The sequence below is a fragment of the Mastigoproctus giganteus genome, chromosome 7 (genome assembly GCF_048544385.1).
Source record: "Mastigoproctus giganteus isolate SK-2022 chromosome 7, ASM4854438v1, whole genome shotgun sequence".
In the NCBI taxonomy this organism is placed as follows: domain Eukaryota; kingdom Metazoa; phylum Arthropoda; class Arachnida; order Uropygi; family Thelyphonidae; genus Mastigoproctus; species Mastigoproctus giganteus.
The window spans coordinates 9,850,478-9,871,973 of NC_143581.1; the positions used below are offsets into that span (position 1 = coordinate 9,850,478).

A 21,496-nucleotide genomic window follows, 5' to 3' on the forward strand; every position below is an offset into this window, starting at 1 on the left:
TTGACCACCGAGATTCCCATGGAAGCTAACGGTTCCCGAGCTGTCACATTTCTAATACTTCTTGGAACCTTGTCTTGTGTTTCAATAATCATGGCAAAAATTTAATGCCTTGTAATAGCTGTAACTCAGGCCATCTTTTACCCGAATTACAGCCGTTATACGTGACGGCATGGATTCCATTAGGTGGGTGAGCGAAATCCAGCTTCATATTTGACCATTCTTCTATCATAGTATTTGTCAGCTGCACTATTGTGGGAATGTTTCTCGAACCATTCAGATACAGTTTTTGAGGTTGTGAAATAATCCAACGAAATCCTGAAGCAGGAGTTGGTCCCAAACAAAAGAAAGATATTCACTAGAGGTAACAGGACCTTCTAACAACCCAGTCCGTGCCAAAAGAACATGCTGCATACAAAGACATTATCTTCAGCCACGGGAGCGGTAGAAAAGAGACAATCTAGATGCGCTGCTTCATGTGATTCTAGCCACACTTCCACCCTAACGTTGCTGAAAAGTGTAAATCGACTATCCGAATCCAAGATACTTCAACTCTTGCAGCATTATTCGCATGGAAATATGTCTTCTTTAAATTTCTGCGATCTCATTCTCAGAGTGCGAACTTACGCGTTTCTGCTTATTTCGTCTTCCACTCATTGCACATTTTTGAGATGGTTGCTTTCGGCACACCATTGATTTTTTTTTTTGTTTACACAATCGGAAATATTAGCCATCTTCCTCATGACTGGATCGGCTTAAAAGCACCAGGAAAGCGTACACTATTTATCTAATGCCAAGGAACTTTATCATAACATGTGACAACTTAAACTTGCATACGAAGATGATTTGGGCAACATGAGCAATCCACCTTGGTCAATTCAAGCAGATTTGGGCAAGTGAGACTTGCCCACTCAACTTGCCCAAATCTGCTTGGATGATGAAACTTGAACAAGAGACTTCATTTTTACAGGTGAATTTCATCTGTACAAAATATATCCATTCTATTAAGAAGGACAAGCCAAAATGAGAAATCCCTCCATAAATCTTGAAGAGTCACACAAATCTACAGTTCATCCACAGAGCTTCTGTTTCTTATTGGGTTTTAGATGCATCAACAACTTAGGCCATATTGCGCAGATAACATGTCTGTAAATTTGGCGTTCTTTCGAATTGGCTTTTATAATCCAAACCATTCCGAAAAATAAATTAGGCAATGTGGTTATGAACTCCATTTAAAAGAGTTCATTGCTAAAAATTTCTTTCCACCATTTTGGTTTAATTAACAACTTTTGTATATTATTTTCTAGTGCGTGTGATTCAAGATGACCAGGTTCTTTTATGAGAAGATTGTCCTCGGCTTCTTCTTCAATATAATTTTCTTTATTGACCAGGCTTTTGGTAAGTAAAGGTTGAATTTCAAATTACATACACCATTATTTTGATTTTTTTGCCTTGGTTAAGAACACAATTATTTTTTCAAAAGAGTAATGCTGATTTATCTGTTTTGGAGATTAAGTGATATATTTATCACGCGAAATATCTTTGCACAGCGACCTTTGATTACCAGCGTGGTATCAGTTCCAGGCCCGAAAATATAATAATACCAGTGGCTGTTTACAAGTATTGGCTCAGTTGTTGGTGAATTCTAATTTCGGAATTTTTAAAAGTGGTTTTGGTTTAGATCAAACACCAGAATGATCTATTTGAGCACAGATGACTTCAGTTAAGGGGGGGTAAAAGTGGTGATTGTTTAATAATAGCAATCGTTCCTGATATTTTCGAATAGAGTTTCTATCTAAATTTTGATAATATTAACCTCTTTTTATATTTGCAGCTAATAGAGTTTAAATTTTGCAGGTGAATGCTATCCCCGTTGTGAAAATGGAGGGAGGTGCACGTTTGACGACACTTGCTTTTGTCTTTCAAACTACTACGGAACTTGGTGTGAGTACAGTAAGTATCGTTTACACTCTTCAAAAAGTACCATTTAAGACGAGATTGATCCAACACGATCCTTACAAATGGGTAAAGACTCACATTCAACAAATATAATGTTACATAAAGAACTTGTTGTTGTTGTTCAATAGAACCTCACTACTTAATATATTTGAAAACGTCTTCCACACAGCAATAATCGACCAGTGCTTTAACCACACACCATTCTATCTACATTCAGTGATTAGTGGAAGATCCACTACCAGAAACCTCTACACCTTCGAAATCCAAAGGGATTCCAACTTGACATTTCGTTTCTTGATATAAAGACAGCATATGATCAGATATCCATTTCAGCTCTCTTGAATATTCTGGACTCCCATTTCAATATCACCTACAATCTCTTGATAGTCCTGGAATCAATCTTTCAACCTATACATTTGCTAGTCGCGCTTCGGTACTTCAGCAGACGTTTCACCATTCCGAAGAGTGTCCTGGGAGAGGACGTACTCTCCTCAACGCTTATTACTGCTGCACTGGAACCATTTCTGTCGGTTAACCAAGACTTTTATGTCCAGTATGCCATACACCAATGATTTGAAACTATTCATCACTTCAGGAGATCCCTGCTCTGCCCATTTAACTTCTGATGAAGTAGCGCAGAAACACGTATTCCTTGAAGAGTATCTACATTCCATTGTGTTACAAAACAATTAAATACAAACCTGCGCAAGCCACTTTCACAAATAAAGAAAATGAAGAACCACATTCCTGACATCACCAATGGTTCCGAAATCATGAAGGGTTCTCAAAGTAAAGATCTTAGATTAACATAGGACCAAAACCTCACTTTCCTCCCTCACTTCTTCGACTAAAGAAGCAAGTACGGCTGGCCATGTGGGAAATTCGAAAAGAGCTCACTGATTTTTGGTAATGCAAGTCAAATCGTCCAGTACATCCAGAGATACGAGATATATTGTCCCAGTCATTATGTACGCATCAGTAATTTGGCCATCTGTCCCTCTCTCCTACCTAAAACGCTATCTTGGATTAGAATACTAGTACCAGCTATGGCTGAACTATTCCACAAGGAAGTTCTTCACAATCTCCAAAGCGGTACTATTCACAAATTTGAACATCACTTGAACAAACTGGAAAGGTGCAAACAAAACCTTTGGTCTTCGAGATGTTTCCACGGTGTGATGTCCCCAACATTGACAACGTACTATGCAGTGGAAAGAGAAGAGACAAAAATTTCAGTTTTTCCACCTACAGAAAAGCACTTCAAAGCCTAACATCTATTTCATTGTGTTTTTTTGTTTGCTGGACGAGAATCCATGCTACCCTCGCTTGAGACCAACTAACTCAGCCACGTTGTAAAAATAGCTCTTAAAAATTATTTTAAAAAACCATCGACGGACTTGTCTTTTCTATCTAGTGTAGAGAAGGCGGCTATCCTACCAACTGTGCTACTCACGAGGGCACTAAAAGGACTGGCACACTAAGTGCATTTTCAAATATTGTACAAGGAACAGTTTCACGATTACAGAGGTGTATATGAAGAACGTAGAAAAGTACTGGAACAGCACATCAGGGGTATTATCTGATTTACTTGAGAGTTTGACCAATCGGAAGACCTTCATCTGACACATTAGGGATGGAAGGCAATTGGTCACTCCCAAATCGAACATCGATCCGGTGGACAGAAAATTTTGACACCGACTGATCGCAAAGTTTATCGTATTGTGAGAGTCCCACTGACAAGTAAAGAAACCCAAATATCATGCTCAAAGGAAGTGACATCTCAAAGTGTTAAACAGGTTTCACAGACGTCAGAGAGAAAAATGTTTCGGAAAAATCCAGAAAATCATTCGAAAAGAACTTTCTCAGTTGCAGATATTGGTGGTAACTCTTCTTGGTTTTCTTCTGCATTTGAGGCATTGTTTTGAATCCATAAATAAGATGCAATCTTTGCAACATCCTTGTGCAAATGCTGATGCAATTTTTGGTAGAAGAACATCCGTTTTTGGACAATACAAGTTTGAATTTAAATTTTAAATTTCGTACGTACTGTGTGTTAAAGAAGCTATGCTTGTTTTTAATAAATTAAAAACGTACACAAAAATTCTTTACTCAATGGGTTTCGAAGACAAGGTTGGGTACCATTTGAGGATTACATAAATATCCACCCGCTTGATTTTGCATGATAAATCTGATTAAGACCTGGGATTACAATTTAAATTCCAGAATAAGAAAACAGGATGGCAATTCTTATTTATATAATAAATGATGAAGAAGAAACAAAAGAAAAAATGGTGGAAAAACCGCAATTATTTTCTGGACTTGTTTACACAGGATGATTTTTTACTCATCATACTATAGCCGAGTGGTCAGGAGGAAGAGTGCATAGCACTCTTTGATCGAAAAGTGATTCTGTTGTCAAAAATTTCATCCTGGAACTCCTGGACGATTCTTGCAGTTTTCAATGTTGCCAACCAAATCTGCAAACCTTTCTGCAGAGTTGTTGATGCAAAAAATTTGAACACTGCGAAACTTCAGAGAAGAGTAGTCTGATGAATAAAAAAACCTTCCTGTCTTGCTCACATTTAAGAAATATTAACAATATTTATTCTCTTATAGGCAGTTATGATCTTGCAGTAGGACCTATTGTAGGCATCGTGATAACGTGTCTTGCTTTTGCTGCTATCTTTATTTACATAATCATTCGTTGTTGCCGAAGACAGGCAACCGCAGGTTTTATCATAGCTGCCATACCTGCACAGCAGCCGGCTCCAGTGCAACACCACACCATCAATGTACAGCAACAACATCTAGCCCCGCCAATGTACACCACAGTGAGTACTTCAAACTATGGAATGGTAAATCCAATGTATGCAGGTGGACAGCAAGTACATCCTTCTCCTCCACCAGCCTATACTCCAGCATATACGGATCCCAATACCAAGAGAAAGAGTTGAAACGAAGTACAGTATACCTAAATAGAGCGCTTTTTTTGTAGAAAAATAGGTGCCTACTCCTTTTTTGCTCTCAGGAACAATTGAAAATTAAAAAGATATGAAAAATACTCTAAAAATTGTCTTTTTCTTGATATTGTTACTTTTGTAGTAATGTTTTTGGAATAAGAACAACAAATTTAGTAAATTAACACAGTTTATTAAGCATAAATTTTTTATTCAAGAATATAAAAAATAAGTAAATAAATCGGTCAACTATTGAGTGCCGGGCCCTCAGGATGAAAGATTTTTTAGTCACGAATGGTTTTTATTAAGTTCTCAACCGCAGTGAAGAAACTGTTTTTGCCATCATCCAAGCTCTCGTTGGGCTGACAATCAGATTCATTTGTGAAAATCGTCTTTCACATTCGCTCGATGAAATTGGTATGGTACTCAGAGAGTCCATCAAATTCTTCCGAAACCATCTTTTCAATTAGGTATTCCCGAAATCCACGAATGCGTCTCTTTCAATTAATTTAATTCCATTCATTTTATAATGTTTTTTCTCATCAAAATTCTGGCCTTTCTCATATGAATGTTTCCTCTCAGCAAGAGAAATCCCAACCACAATCTCTCGGGGTAAACATAACGACTCTTTGCCTCCATAAATACGTCTAACAAAGGTTCAATCGATATTTCTCTTCTTTTACAAGGGCCTGGCATCCTTTTTGGGCCAAACCCAACGGGAAGTTGCAATTCGACTTTCTCAAAGGCTGTAAGGATGATCCTTTTTACTGTCAACTCTTTGTCAGCCATGAAGTTATTTTATTATTATTATTATTATTATTATTATCATTTTAAGGTTTCCCTTAATTAAATACATTAACCCATATTCGTGTCTGTAAATTGCGTTCTCTGGTTGATTTGCCTGTTTTGCTGGACGAAAAAACCCCAGTTTCAGAGGGAAAAAACCTTGCTATCTACGCCTGAGACCGACTAACTCAGCCACGGAATGAAAAAAGCCCACTAAAGTTCCTCCCGTCGTCGACGGGATTCGAACCCGGGCCTTTTTCACTGATGAAATAATTCAGTCAATTTAACATTCGCCTAACAATCCTTCCCCAGTTGATGATAATGGCATATTACCCTCTGTTGATCCTGAACAATTAATTGCAGCTAAACTTGACTTCAGCATCTCCACTCCAGTTTCTGCCGCCATCTTGGAATCGCTTGCCCACGCTTCTCCTGCTCCCCATCCTGCACAACCTGCTGTACCTTCATCCATCCAACCAGCTGTCCCTGTTTCTCCTACTCCAGCTCATTTTGCAGCCTCATCCTCTGCTTCTTCGAATCTTGCTACCTCATCTCCATCATCCACATCAGTTCCAAAAGCTACTCCGTCACTCTCTGCCCTTGAGCGGACTGTTGCATCAGCGCTCCCATCCTCGAAGAGGCTTGCTGTTCCTGTCTCCTCTGCCCCTGGTGTCACTGCTTCTGCTGACTCCTCATCCCTTCCTCAGGTAATCTCTACGCTGCATAAAAATCTAGTGGCATTCCTAAAACACGATAATAACAGATTTATTACGTCGGCAGCAAATACTGTGCAGGAGCTGTGGGCTAGACTGCAGACTATCTCCACAGCTCTCCTCATTGATAATGAAAAGCTCCGGGCAGTTAATGAAGAGCTCAGGTCCCAGAAAAGCATCCTTGAAAGGCCGCTTCATACCTTATCCAAGCTCCCTCCAACCACAACTCATCCTTCACTGGAATCCCCCTCACAGAATAAAGAACTACCACTCAGATCCTATGCCTCGGCAACCAAGACGACATCTGCTACTCCATCTCAAGGACTGTCCCACATCCCACAACTAGCCAAAGCTGACACCCAAAAACCTCAGCGTCTTTTTCTGGTCCGTGCATCTGAACAGTCAGAACTGACGACTAGCGGAGAGGTGAAAGAAATAGTACAGAATAAGCTAAAGAGCGACTTCAAGACAGTTAAGATCATGTCATTGAGAGCAATTAGGAACCGGGGAGTTCTTCTTGAAATCACAACGAAGGAGGATCTGGACAACATCGCAGCTCCCAGCCTATTTCACTCTGCTGGAGTCACTGAGACTCCAGCAGAGAGCAAAGTGATGGAGAAATTGTTGAAGTTAAACGTAAGAAAAGCACCTGGGGTGGATGGGATCTATCCAGTTATATTAAAGGAGGCGACAAAGCAACTGAGCAAACCCTTAGCCATAATTATGAGAGCATCCTTGGACTCAGGGGATATTCCCACGGACTGGAGATGTGCAAATGTATCCCCAATTCACAAAGGGGGATCGAAGGGTGACACGGATAATTACAGACCAGTTAGTTTAACTTCTGTTCCGGGTAAAATAATGGAGTCACTGGTTAAAGATGCATTGCAGGATCATCTAGACAAGACTGCAGCAATAATTCAGACACAGCATGGGTTTGTTAAGGGAATGTCTTGTCTGACAAATTTGATTGGTTATTATGATGAGGTCACAAAGGAACTGGATGCGCATGGAAGACTATTGTACAAATTGGAACAGAATGGTATTAAGGGTAAGTTGCTACAATGGATAAAAGGATGGTTAAGTGGGAGAAGACAGAGGTGGTAATCAATGGGTGCTGCTCTTCGTGGACTAATGTTATTATTGGAGTCCCACAGGGTTCGGTGTTGGGTCCACTGTTGTTTTGTATATTTATCAATGATATTGATGAAGGTATATCAGGCTAAGTGTCGAAGTTTGCAGATGATACAAAGGTTGGCAGGGTTGTTAATGACAGTAATGGCAGTGTGCTATTGCAACAGGATCTAGATAATTTGGGCAGATGGGCTAAGAAGTGGCAACTGAAGTTTAACCTTGACAAATGCAAAGTACTGCATATGGGTAGAAGTAACCCCAGAGAAACGTACCAACTATGTGGTACTACACTTAAGGTGGTAGAAAATGAAAAAGACTGGGAGTAATTGTGCAGTCAGATATGAAGTTTTCTGAGCAATGCAGACAGGCTGCCAGGGCAGGTCATGGTGTTTTGTCAATGATATATAGGAATTTTGCTAGCAGGGAAAAGGAGGTGATTATCCCTCTGTATAAGGCAACGCCTTGAGTACTGCGTACAGGTCTGGAGGCCTCATTTTAGGAAGGATGTAGATTGCTTGAGCGTGTACAGAGAACGGCAACAAGATTGGTGAGGGGAATGAAGGGATCCTCTTACCAAGAGAGGCTTAAGTTCTGCAAATTGCAGTGGCTGGAGACTAGGCACCTGCGCGGTGATCTGATTGAGGTCTATAAGGCCTTGAATGGGTTGAGCACGCTGAATGCTGATGGGATCCTTCCACTTGTTCAGATTACGAACCTAAGGGGGCATAAATTCAAATTAAGAAAAGATAAATGTAGAATAGATATGCAGAAATTTGCCTTTAGCCAGCGGGTTGGTTAATTGCTGGAACAAACTTCCATCTGTCGTTGTGGAAGTTGATAGGTTGAATAAATTTAAGGAGGAACTGGACAGGCATTTGGAGGGAATGGTGTGATTTTTATTTTTTATTTTTTGGGTGATGCTGCATTAGCTCATACACATGCTTTCTTGCATCACATGCCACTACCACTACTACTACTACTGTGAATTCCACCAAGTGCACCAATCCATCTATACTAGTCTATGATCTTCCCACAAGTGTTACCAAAGATGAGATACTTGACGACTTATTCTACAAACATCTTGCTGACCATGGCGTCACCCTTGAGGAAATAAAACAGGATACCAACCTCAGGTTCACAATTAAAGCTAATTCCAGTTGTACAGCTCACCAGGTCATCACACTATCACCTAGAATCTTCAGAATAATGATGTCACTTGACAGGATCTTTCTTGGGTGTAGTTCTCACAAGTTCCGCTCGTTCGCCGCGGTGACTAAATGCTTTTTGTGTCTTGGATATGGACATACATCCTAGCACTGTACGCACTCATCCCCTACGTGTAGACACTGCGCCCGTAGTGGCCACGTTCATGCAGAATATCCAAACAAGGATGAGAATCCTAGCTGCGTGAACTGCAAGAGAAGACGTCGTGAACATGGGCACTCGGTGCGGGACATAGCCTGTCCTGAATACCAGCAAGCATTAGAACAAGTAAGATTAAGGACGCCCAATGAATAACCCACAAACTCTTCCACCACAGCCCCTAGCTGTACACGGCAGTTCCTCTCCTTCCAATCAACAAATCCACAGTCTCACTAGCAATAGCCATAGTGTCAAACTTAAAGTCAATTGGCACGACTCGGTCAATCTCATTCTGGAGAATCTTTTCCCAACTGATGACCCCTTGGAAGTCCTTCCCGAACACGCGGATCTTCGAGCACAAAATGCTAATTACTGTTCTCAGTCCTTAGCTGACCCCTTTACCATGCTGGAGCTGGATGCAATACTAAAAAAAATCAATCCCATGAAATGTCCAGGCATGGACCTTATTGAATATGGCTTCATCCTCAGGTTCTACAAATTAAGACCATCACACCTTTTGCTTCTGTTTAACAAGTGTCTACGAGACAGCCAGTTCCCTAAGTGTTGGAAAGAGGCATTGCTCCGGCTCATTAAAAAACAAAATAAGCCTTCAACTGAACCACGGTCCTTCAGGCCTATTGCAGTACTAGCTAACCTTAGAAAAATATTAGAACGGCTAATGGCCCACAGAGTTACCACTTTGTTCCTTTCACAGGATTTAAACTCCCCATCCCAATATGGCTTCACACCAGGCCGCTCCTGCGAAGAAGCCCTATTTGATCTGGTCCTGCACCTGAAGAACTCAACCTCCAAATATGAATTAGCTATTTTTGTCGACTTCGAAGGAGCCTTCGACACTGTATGGTCGTAAAGTGCCCTTGAACGTCTCCGTGCCGCCAGATGCCCTTCCAATTTGTACAAGCTGTTCCAGAACTACTTTTCAGAAAGCTCCGTAGTAGTAAAATCAAAATTTCCTCAGGGCTCTGTCTTTGGGCCCCTGGTCTGGAACATGGTTTTCCAAAATTGGCTTGGTAACTCCTTTGACAACACAAAAATTGTAGCATTTGGGGACGATCCCACCATCATCGTGTCTGGAAACTCACGCTCTGCTCTGGAAGCTAATGCTCAGCATGTTTTGTCCAATCTCTCCATCTGGACGAGGTTAAACAAGCTCCATATAAATCCAGCTAAATCCAAAATGATGATCTTCAAGAACAAACTTGACCTGAGGAGACTCCCGCAAATCAAGATCTCTGGTGTGCAACCGCCTTTAGTTACGCAAGCAAAGGTCTTAGGGGTCACTATAGACCACAAACTCTGCTTCTTCCCACACCTCCAACACCTCAGCACCAAAGTTAAAGGTTTTTCTGCCTCCATCCTCAGAGTCTCTCGAAGCGATTGGGGTTTGTCTAAGAGAACGTTATCGTTATATTACAAAGAAGTATTTCTACCCATTGTAACTTATGTTGCCGGTGTGTGGTTGCACCGTGCAGTTATTATAAAAATGAAAAACAAACTGAACTCCATTCAAAGAGGAATGATCCTGGCCACCCACCCACCGTATATGCAGGACTGTCTCCACGGTAGCTATTCAGGTAATTGCGGGAACTCTCCCGCTTGATTGGTTTACAATCTTCCGTGGGCTCTGCTTCAGAATCAGAAAGAAAATACCAACCTGTATTCTGGATATTGAGCTTAATCACACTGCAGATGATAAAGTGTGAAAAAACAAGATGTTACAGTGAACTGGTCAACATCTGGCAAACCAGGTGGAATACGTCTCCACAAGGCACAGTAACCAAAAGATTCCTCCCCGAGGTAAAGTTCGCGATGACCAAAACTGCAAGATCCTGGTTCTCTCTCAACCTTTAAACGTCCTTCTTGGTGACCGGCCACGGCTCCCTCAATGAAAAGCTGTACCAACTGGGGCTTCTCTTTTGTGGAGCCAAGGAAAACTGGTACCACCTTCTTTTTGACTGTGACTTGTACGAGGATCTCAGTGATCACCTTCGGAGAGACATTCTGAACTTCTCCCCAACCAATGTGGATCAACTAACCCAGACAATCTTTCCTCCCTGCAGGCCTTTGCATCTGGCATTTTTACCAGGCGAAAGACCTTGTATGCCAATGCCAAACAAAACCAGACAAACAATTCAACAGTCTAGATTTCACACTTGTGAAGGGGAAGGCTAAATTCAAATTTTTTTCTATATATATATATTTTTTTTTTATTGTTTATTTTGTTTACGCTGCAGGTGGGCCAGGAACCCAGAGGTTCCTGGCCCACCTAGCAAGAAACAAAGAAATGGTATTAGAGACAGCACCAAAATCAGATATAGTCACTATTTCTACTTCTCATTGCTTGTCAACTGAGGGAATCTCAACTGCGGTTCCCAGGAAACATAATCCAGCATTATTGATAAATGATGTTCCCAAAGACTTTGGGAAAGAAGAGATAATCGAAGAGTTGCGCAATAAAAATTGAATGGACTGGGGACATTCGCTGGAACAAGTTAAACAAGGAGTAACCTTCAGGTTCACTAGGAAGTCAAGAGTTCCCACAAATACCGACCTTTCACTACAGTAACCAAGTGTTTTATATGCTTAGCTTATGGACACACGATTCTCCATCGTGTGGACATTGTTCCCGTGGAGGTTATGTGTCTACATAGTGTCCACACAAAGACGAGCCACCATCTTCTGTAAATTGCAAACGCAGTTTGCAATTTACTTAATTGCAATTAAATCCTTAATTTAAGGATAATGCAAATAAATGGCCAAAGATCGGTACAGTATTAAATGAAATCAGAGTGGCTGCAGAAGATAACAATATAGATATCATTGTGTTAAGGCTCAATTTGGTCAGCCTTCAAGGATTGGGGGATTTCCAATACGTTCTAGAGTAATACAGCATTAGAAGGAGATCCAATGCGCGTGTGCCCTCGGGGATTAGTATTAGGCCCGTTACTATGGAACATGATACTAAATGAATGGCTTTAAAGAGATTTTGGTTGTTGCAGAACTATAGCTTTCCCAGATGGCCTCACTCTCATCGTTCGCGGTAGATCGCGGGCAGACATTGAGTAATCTTCTAACTACATCCTTAATGATCTCTAACAGTGGTCTAATGATAACAAATTAATAATAAATCGTAGTAAAACAAAAATGATGATTTTTAAAACTCAACTAGACCACAGAAGACCACCACAAATTAAAATTAATCAAATACAGCTACCATTAGTAAAAGAAAATAAATATCTGCTAGACAATAAGTTAACCTTTCTCCCTCATTTGATACATCTTGCGCAGAAAATTAAAAAATTCTCAGGAACGATAATTAGAATCTCAAGAGCAAAATCTTAGAATCTCAAAGACTGGGGTCTTTCTAGAAAAACTTTACTTTTGTATTATAAAGCAGTGTTCTTACCTATTGTCACATACGCAGCAGGAGCCTGATCTTTTAGAGCTAGAGTAGTAAGATTTGCAAACAAGTTACAACCGATGCAAAGATCAATCCTAGTTGTTGTGAATCGTGCTTGCAGAATAGTATCAACTGCAGCATTACAAGTATTAGCTGGAACCATGCCACGGAATTAAAAGGAAGATACCAACTACATATCTAAATATACGGCTCAATTTAGAGGCCAATCCAAAGATAGAGAAGCAAAAATGTTGGAACGAACTGATTAAACTACAAGAACATGGTTTTCCCTGGGAATGGAACCTTCATATATTATAACAGGACATGGGTCCCTCAATGCAAAATTATTCCAACTCGGACTACATCATACAGATTTATGTGCTTGTGGAGCTGAACGTGGTGTGGACGAGTACCCAGAATCATCTGTCCAGGTGATTGATGCTTCTGGGTAGCCAAGCGGCCAAACACAACAACAGAACACACACATAATATATACAAACCTACGTCACACACCTGGCCCATTTGTAGTGATACTGTTCTTCACAGAGATACGAGGTGGAGTTGAACTGACGTCCTAGGAGCCCCCTTTACAAAAACACAGGTCCACATGTGATAAATCATCAGCCTGAAGATTTATCTCGACTACATAACTGGAGAAATTCGTTTTATGTTTGCGAGAATACTTCCTCCTCCTACAAACGAGTGTATACTCGTTTCTAGGAGGAGGAACTTGCAACTCTGACATTTCAATAACATATCCTGCTCGATTGCATAATATCCGTGTCCCAAACAAGGACATCCCGTCTTGGGTAATATCTACTTTCACATCTTATCTTTTCGTGATGAGCGCAGTATCACGTGACACAAAAAACGCGCATTGATTCATTTGTTAACTGGGCGTTTAGAGTTCATAGTTCAATGATTGATGTGATCCTCCCTTTGCGTTGGATAGTTTAAAAATAGAAGATAAAAGAGTGAGGTAAGTGAACTTTTCTTTGAAGAAACCGTAGATGGTTGGAAGAGTTTTATATTTAAATGAATAAAAACGAAATTACAATAAGGAGAGCATATTTATTCTTCCGGTGAAGTTGGTTCTGAAACTGCAAGAACAGGATAAGAAAGATGTGAAAAAAATATATATTCTGGGATTCAAAATAAAAGTCACATTTACAAGGGGTGCATGAAGTTTTCGTGGCCTGTATCACCATCTTTGAGATCCATCGTGCTGACAATGGAGCATAGTGAACATTGAGTTTTTGTCAAACGGTTCTTGTGGTTCTACACAAATCCGCGTTGAGTACTCTGTGATGTATGCGCAACATTGCAAGGCCAGTCGGTGTGGACAGTGTGGGTAATGCGTGAGTAGTATGTTTGTGTTGTTCGACTGGCCTCTTAGTTACTGGGAGGCTCGGTCGCCATGGAAAAAATTCTGTCCATGGTAATCGATCTGACGGGTTCTCTCTCCACACTTGCAAAGCGAGAAAGGAGAGAGGCCAAGTTGTCAATGGAGCAGTCCATTGTCAACACGATTGATCATAAGTCTAATTTCCTAATTTGAAAAAACCTGGCTGACATCCATTTTTCCATCGATATTGATGTTCCTGTTGGATGCATTCCTGGAGGCTCCAGAGAAAACTTTCTTCGTAGCTGGTATTAATGCGTTCGGTGGCAAAAGGGCATTTACTCCAGAGAGAACTACATCGAAAAGTAACATGTTACCAGACTAAAACCATTCAGACTCAAGCTCCTCGTATTTATTTATTTAAAACTCCAAAGAAATGGATCCGAATGAAAGGAATGCATGGTACGATCCTCCCTAACACTACTTTCCACATAAAAAAAAATATCTGTCCCACAATCATTAAGACAACAAACTCTTCCATCCTGTATTGGAATATACCTCCTCCGGATGATTCATATTTAAAATTACTAAAATATGTAACTAGGAATCGAAGAATAAAGTTGTTTCCCAGTGACCATTCCGATTTAAAATATAAATCAGTTTGACAGAAGTCTAACAACCTTTCATCTTGCTTCCCACCTATAGAACAATCCTTAGAGTGGCCTGATAAACTGCACCAATGTCATCAAACGTAATCTGGGGTTTGCCGGTACGATCTGATAATGTAACTTTGCGTGATACAGTAGATTTTGTTCTCTCTGGCATGTACACATCTGGTATTGTCGTAGGACAGAAACCCTCATGGGTATATATGGCAGATCTTGCTGATATGCCTGAAACTTTACAACCAAGCAACCAATTGTCTTGTGGAACTCTAATATGAAACATAAATTAATACCCCACTTAATGGAGCTCAGGAAATACCCAAGTACACAGCAGGCTTTTCTGTATCAAGTCAGAGCTATCATAACCCCAATTCTGTAATTAAAGACCTGGCCTTTGACCACCGAAATTCCCATGGATGCTAACGGTTCCTGAGCTGTCACATTTCTAATACTTCTTGGAACTTGTGCTTCCATAATCATGGCAAAAATTTAATGCCTTGTAATAGCTGTAATTCAGGCCACTTTTTACCCGAATTACAGCTGTTATACGTGACTGCATGGATTCCATTAGGTGGGTGAGCGAAATCCAGCTTCATATTTGACCATTCTTCTATCAGAATATTTGTCAGCTGCACTATTGTGGGAATGTTCCTCGAACCATTCAGATACAGTTTTTCTGGTCGTGAAATAATCCAACCAAATCCTGAAGCAGGAGTTGGTCCCAAACGAATGAAAGATATTCACTAGAGGTAACAGAACCTTCTAACAACCGTGCCAAAAGAACATACTGCATAGAACGATATTATCTTCAGCAGCGGGTGCGGTTGAGAAGAGACAATCTGTATGCATTGCTTCATGAGATTCTAGCCACACTTCCACCCTAACGTTGCTGAAAAGTGTAAATCGACTATCCGAATCCAAGATACTTCAACTCTTGCAGCATTATTCGCATGGAAATATGTCTTCTTTAAATTTTTGGGATCTCATCCTTGGAGTGCGGACGAACGCATTTCTGCATCTTTCGTTTTCCACAACATACAGATCTGGGCCTTAATTACATCTGTACAAAATATATCCATTCTCTTAAGAAGGACAAGCCAAAGTGAGAAACCCCTCCATAAACCTTGAAGAGTCACAGAAACCTACAGTACATCCACAATGCTGTTTGTTGTTGGGTTTTAGAGGCATCAACAACTTAGGCCACATTGCGCAGTATATAACATGTCTGTATATTTGGCGTTCTTTCGAACTGGCTTTTATAATTCCCTCCTCAATCTTCCAAACCATTCCGAAAAATAAATTAGGCAATGTGGTTATGAATTCCATTTTAAAGAGTTCATTGCTAAAAATTCCTTTTTACCATTTTGGCTTAATTAACAACTTTTGTATATTATTTTCTAGTGCGTGTGATTCAAGATGACCAGGTACTTTAATGAGCAGATTGTCCTCGGCTTCTTCTTCAGTATAATTTTCTTTATTGACCAGGCTTTTGGTAAGTAAAGGTTGAATTTGAAATTACATACACCATTATTTTGACTCTTTCAGCCTTGGTTAAGAACACAAGTATTTTTGCAAAAGAGTAATGCTGATTTATCTGTTTTGGAGATTAAACTCTTATTCTGATATATTTGGGATTTATCACGCGAAATATCTTTGCACAGTAACCTTTGGATACCAGCGTGGTATCAGTTCCAGGCCCGAAAATAGAATAATACCAGTGGCTGTTTACAAGTATTGGCCCAGTTGTTGGTGAATTCTAATTTCGGAATTTTTAAAAGTAGTTTTGGTTTAGATCAAACACCAGAATGATCTATTTGAGCACAGATGCCTTCAGTTAAGGGGGGGTAAAAGTGGTGATTGTTTAATAATAGCAATGGTTCCTGATATTTTCGAATAGTGTTGCTATCTAAATTTTGATAATATTAACCTGTTTTTATCTTCCCAGCTGATAGAGTTTAAATTTTTGTAGGTGAATGCTTACTGCCTTGTGAAAATGGAGGTTGGTGCTCATTTGATGACACTTGCTTTTGTCTTTCGGGCTACTACGGAACTTGGTGTCAGTACAGTAAGTATCGTTTACACTCTTCAAAAAGTACCATTTAAGACGAGATTGATCCAACAAGATCCTTACAAATGGGTAAATACTCACGATATGAACTATATTGAACAAATATAATGTTTCAAAAATAACTTCTTCTTCTTCTTCTTCTTGTTCAATAGAACCTCACTACTTAAACTATTTGAAAACGTCATTCACACAGCAATAATCGATCACTGCTTTAACCACAGACCATTCTATCTACATTCAGTGATTAGTGGAAGATCCACTATCAGAAACCTCGACACCCTCGAAATCCAAAAGGTTTCCAACTTGACACTTCGCTCCTTGATATAAAGACAGCATATGATCAGATATCCATTTCAGCTTTCTTGCACATTCTGGACTCCCATTTCAATATCACCTACAATCTCTTGATAGTCCTGGAATCAATCTTTCAACCTATACATGTGCTAGACGCATTTCGGTACTTCAGCAGACGTTTCACCATTTCGATTGGTGCCCAGGAGAGTGGAGTGGACATAGTGTTTTTTGTTATGCGGTTCTCGTGGTTTCCCACAAATCCGCGTTAAATACTCTGTTAACATAGCAAAGCCAGTCAGTGTGGGTTATGTGTGAGTAGTGTGTTGTTTGTGTTGTTTGACTGGCCTCTTCGTTACTGGGAGGCGCGATCACCAGGAAGGAGCCTCCCAGCATCCGTCCACTGGCACGAGGAGCCGGACCAGGGAGTAAAAGACATCTGACGGGCCGTCCACACTCTTGCAGGAGCGAGAGTGGGGAAGGCCAAGGAAAGAGCAGAGAAGAGACAGGAAAGTGGAAGACAGACAAGATAGCGAGGATGGCAGAGCGTAGGCATCCTTCCAGGCGAAACGGAGCAGGAAGAGTGCTAGATGCAGTTGTGGGAGTCCTGGAGAAAGACTGTGGGTAGGAAGAAGAGAATAGGTAAAGTTCAAATTAAAGAGTCCAGGATCGTCACAATGGAGAATCACCGAGCGGCGTCGACAGGGCTGTCCGCCATTTGCAGTTTCATGTCTGGAAGTTTCCGGTGCTGGGTATCAGTTGCTGTCTAGAGGAGGTTATCCAGGAGTAGTGTTCGGGAGTTGCAGGTGATGCCAGCGACGACGAAAGACCTCGTTGGCATAACTGGTCAGTGCACGGAAGGCATCATTAGATTCCAATAACTTGGTTTCTGGCCGAAGTGATGTAGTGTGGAGGTCTAGGAGTAGTTGGTTTCTTAGATCTAAGTATACGTTGCATGAGTGCATCACGTGATCCCAGTCTTCAGGTTCTCCGCAGGTACAGAGGGCATCCTCGACTAGGCCGAACTCTAGAAGGCGTCTCTTGAAGGACCCGTGGCCAGTTAATAGGAAGGAAGCATAGACGTTAGGGAAGAACCAAGTGGAACGTTGCTTGTTGATGTAGGTTACCACAGGAAGGAAAAGTTTAGTAGTTGCACCAGTTGTGGAGTTATTCCAACGGGTTTGCCATAAGTTTATGAATTGTAGCCACACACGTTTATGTTCCTGTTTGATGTCGGTATCGGTACGGGTTTGAATAGTGAGGAATTCAGCTTCCTTATTCTTCTTGATGGCATGAGAAAGTCCGATAAAAGCGACGTGGAGGTCCAAAGGGAGGCGGCCTGTTAGTATCTATAGGGCGGCAGTTGATGTCGTTCTACATGCGCGGGTCATTTGTAGTAGCATAAGTCGCTGAATTTGCTGAATTTTACGTTGAGCATGCACTAAAGTCATTCGGTGGTACCATACTGCAGCTCCATATGTGACAATTGGTATAAATACTGCTGAGTATAAAAGGCGTTGAGTTGGTCCTTTAAGACCCCAGTCCTTGCGGGTAAAGCGTGCTAACATAGTGATGTAATTTTTTATCTTTTCTTTGGTAGCTTGGATATGAGGAATGAAAGTTCTCCGGTCGTCCAAAATTACTCCTAGGTACTTCACCGATCGGTAGTTTTTCAGTGGGCGGCCATTAAAACGTATGGTAGGAGGTCTGGAGAAGTCCAGTTTGCCTTTTAATAGGAGGGTTTTGCTCTTCGCAGCGGAGACTGAGAGTTTATTTTCCGTGGCCCATACGGACAGAGCAGCGAGAACAACCGTAGCCTGGGTTTCTATGGTGGCGCGGGTGGGGCCCTCAATGATAATAACCATGTCGTCGGCATAAGAAAGCTGAGTAGTGTGTGGGTAGTCCCTCAGGAGCCAGTCGTCGAGTATCATATTCCAGACAACTGGCCCCAGGATGGAGCCCTGGGGACAGCCTCGGGTTAGATGTCGGGTGATGCAGTGATATTTTGTTTTGATGCTGACCTTGCGGTTAGAGAAGTAGCTTTTGAGGCAGTGGTAGAAATTCCAAGTGCAGTTAGAGACTCTGGCCCTCTGAAGAACGCCCGGCCACCACACTGTGTCAAAAGCTCCTTTGAAGTCAATGAAGATTGCCAGTACATACGTTGCATCCGACTGTTCTGCAACTTTGAGGGTTTTGGATAGAGCATCAATTGTGCCCAGGAGAGGACGAACTCTCCAGAACGCTATTTACTGTTGCACTGGGACCATTTCTGTCGGTTAACCAAGACTTTTATGTCCAGTATGTCATACGCCAATGATTCGAAACTATTCATCACTTCAGGAGATCCCAGCTCTGCCCATTTAACTTCTGATGAAGTAGAGCAGAAACTCGCATTCCTTGAAGAGTATTTACTTTTCATTGGGTTACAAAAAAAAATAAATACAAATCTGCGCAAGCCACTTTCACAAATAAAGAAAATGACGAATCATATTCCAGACATCATCAATGGTTCCGAAATCAGGAAGGTTTCTCAACGTAAAGATCTTGGATTAACATAGGACCAAAACCTCACTTTCCTCCCTCAATTCTTTGACTACAGAAGTAAGTACTGCTTTGCCATGTGCGCTATTCAGAAAGAGCTCTCTGGTTTTTGGTAATGCAAGTCAAATCGTCCAGTATATCCAGAGATATATTGTCCCAGTCATTATGTACGCATCAGTAATTTGGCCATCTGTCCCTCTCTCATACTTAAAACGCCATCTCGGATTAGGATACTAGTACCTGCGATGGCTCAACTGGCCCACAAGGAAGCTCTTCACAATCTCCAAATCGGTACTATTCACAAACTTGAACGTCACACTACGCAAACAAAACCTTTGGTCTTGGAGATGTTTCCACGGTGTGATGTCCCCGATATTGACAACGTACTATGCAGTGGAAAGAGAAGAGACCAAAATTTCAGTTTTGCCACCTACAGAAAAGCACTTCAAAACCAACATGTATTTCATTGCGTTTTTCTGTTTTTTCGATTTTCTGTTTGCTGGACGAGAAACCATGCTACCCTCGCTTGAGACCAACTAACTCAGCCACGTTGTAAAAATAGCCCTTAAAAATTATTAAAAAAACCATCGACGCACTCGTCTTTTCCATCTGGTGTGGAGTGTGTGGCTATTCTACCAACTGTGCTACAAACGAGGGCACTAAAAGGACTGACACACGAAGTGCATTTTTAAATATTCTACAAGGAACTGTTTCACGATTACAGAGGTGTATGTGAAGAACATAGAAAAGTACTGGAACAGCACGTCAGGACTATTATCTGATTTACTTGAGAGTTTGACCAATCGGAAGACCTTCATCTGACACATTAGGGATGGAAGGCAACTGGTCACTCCAAAATCGAACATCGATCCGGTGGACAGAAAATTTTGACACCGACTGATCTCAAAGTTTATCGTATTGTGAGAGTCCCACTGAAAGTGAAGAAACCCAAATGTCATGCTCAAAGGAAGTGATATCTCAAAGTGTGAAACAGGATTCATTGACGTCAGAAAGAAAAATCCAGACAATCATTCGAAAAGAACTGCACTTTCTCAGTTGCAGATATTGGTGGTAACACTTCTTGGCTTTCTTCTGCTTTTGAGGCATTGTTTTGAATCCATAAATAAGGCGAAATCTTTGCAACATCCTTCTGCAAATGCTGATGAAATCTTTGGTACAAGAACTTCCATTTTTGGACAATACAAGTTTGAATTTAAATTTTAAATTTCATACATACTGCGTGCTAAAGAATCTGTGCTTGTTTTCAATAAATTAAAAACGTACAGAAGAAATTCTTTACTCAATGGGTTTCGAAGACAAGGTTGGGTAGCATTTGAGGATTACACAAATATCCACCCGCTTGATTTTACATGATAAATCTGATTAAGACCTGGGATTACAATTTAAATTCCAGAATAAGAAAACAGGATGGCTATTCGAAGCTATAATAAATCATGCAGAAGAAACAAAAAAAAAATGGTGGAAAATCCGCGATGATTTTCTGCACTTGTTTACACAAGATGATTTTTTATTCATCATACTGTAACCGAGTGGTCAAGAGCAAGAGTGCATAGCACATGCTCTTTGATTGAACAGTGATTCTGTTGTCAAAAATTTCATCCTGGAATTCCTGGACGATTCTTGCTGTTCTCAATGTTGCCAACCAAATCTGCACACCTTTCTGCAGAGTTGTTGGGGCAAAAAATTTGAAGAGTGCGAAACTTCAGAGAAAAGCAGTCTGATGAATAAAAAATCATCCTGTCTTGCTCTTATTTTAGAAATTTATTAACAATATTTATTCTTTTATAGGGAGTTATGATCTTTCAACAGGATCTATTGTAGGCATTGTGATATCGTTTTTTTTCGGTGTTGCTATCTTTATTTACCGAATGATTCGTTGTTGCCGAAGAGAGGAAACCACAGGTTTTATCGTAGCTGCCATACCTTCACAGGAGCTGGCTCCAGTGTCACACCACACCATCAATGTACAGCAACAACATCTAGCTGCGCCAATGTATACCACAGCGAGTACTTCAAGCCATGGAATTGAAAATCCAATGTATACAGATGGACAGCAAGTATATCCTCCACCTCCACCAGCCTATACTCCAGCATATACGGATCCCAATACCAAAGGACAATTTTAAGATGGATAAAATCAGTGAAATTCTTAAATGCAGTTATTAAAATAATCTACTATTACTTTGAACTGTACACGCTACCCTGTTAAAATTTGTTAAAAGATGGAAAAGTAAAATGA

At 40.8% G+C, this 21,496-nt stretch overlaps 1 protein-coding gene and 1 long non-coding RNA gene across 5 annotated transcripts in view; one reads left to right on the forward strand and one right to left on the reverse strand.

The window, feature by feature from the left end:
* LOC150082487 (uncharacterized) overlaps window positions 1-21,496 on the reverse strand; it is a 100,597-nt gene that overhangs the window by 46,030 nt on the left and 33,071 nt on the right. Inside the window, exon 1 of one of the 4 annotated variants that reach the window (XR_016547189.1) lies at window positions 12,336-12,624. The exons of 2 other annotated variants lie outside the window; for them this stretch is intronic. This is a non-coding gene — a long non-coding RNA (uncharacterized LOC150082487). Of the gene's footprint in view, window positions 1-12,335; window positions 12,625-12,842; window positions 13,003-21,496 lie in introns of those variants that run through there. One more of the 4 variants, XR_016547191.1, reaches the window with a different exon arrangement.
* Window positions 13,217-21,383, forward strand: LOC150082488 (uncharacterized). Its single transcript, XM_090377527.1, has 4 exons — window positions 13,217-13,308; window positions 15,738-15,828; window positions 16,306-16,401; window positions 21,046-21,383. The coding sequence occupies exons 2-4, from the start codon at window positions 15,753-15,755 to the stop codon at window positions 21,381-21,383; spliced, it is 510 nt and encodes a 169-aa protein (XP_090233653.1). The 5' UTR covers window positions 13,217-13,308; window positions 15,738-15,752.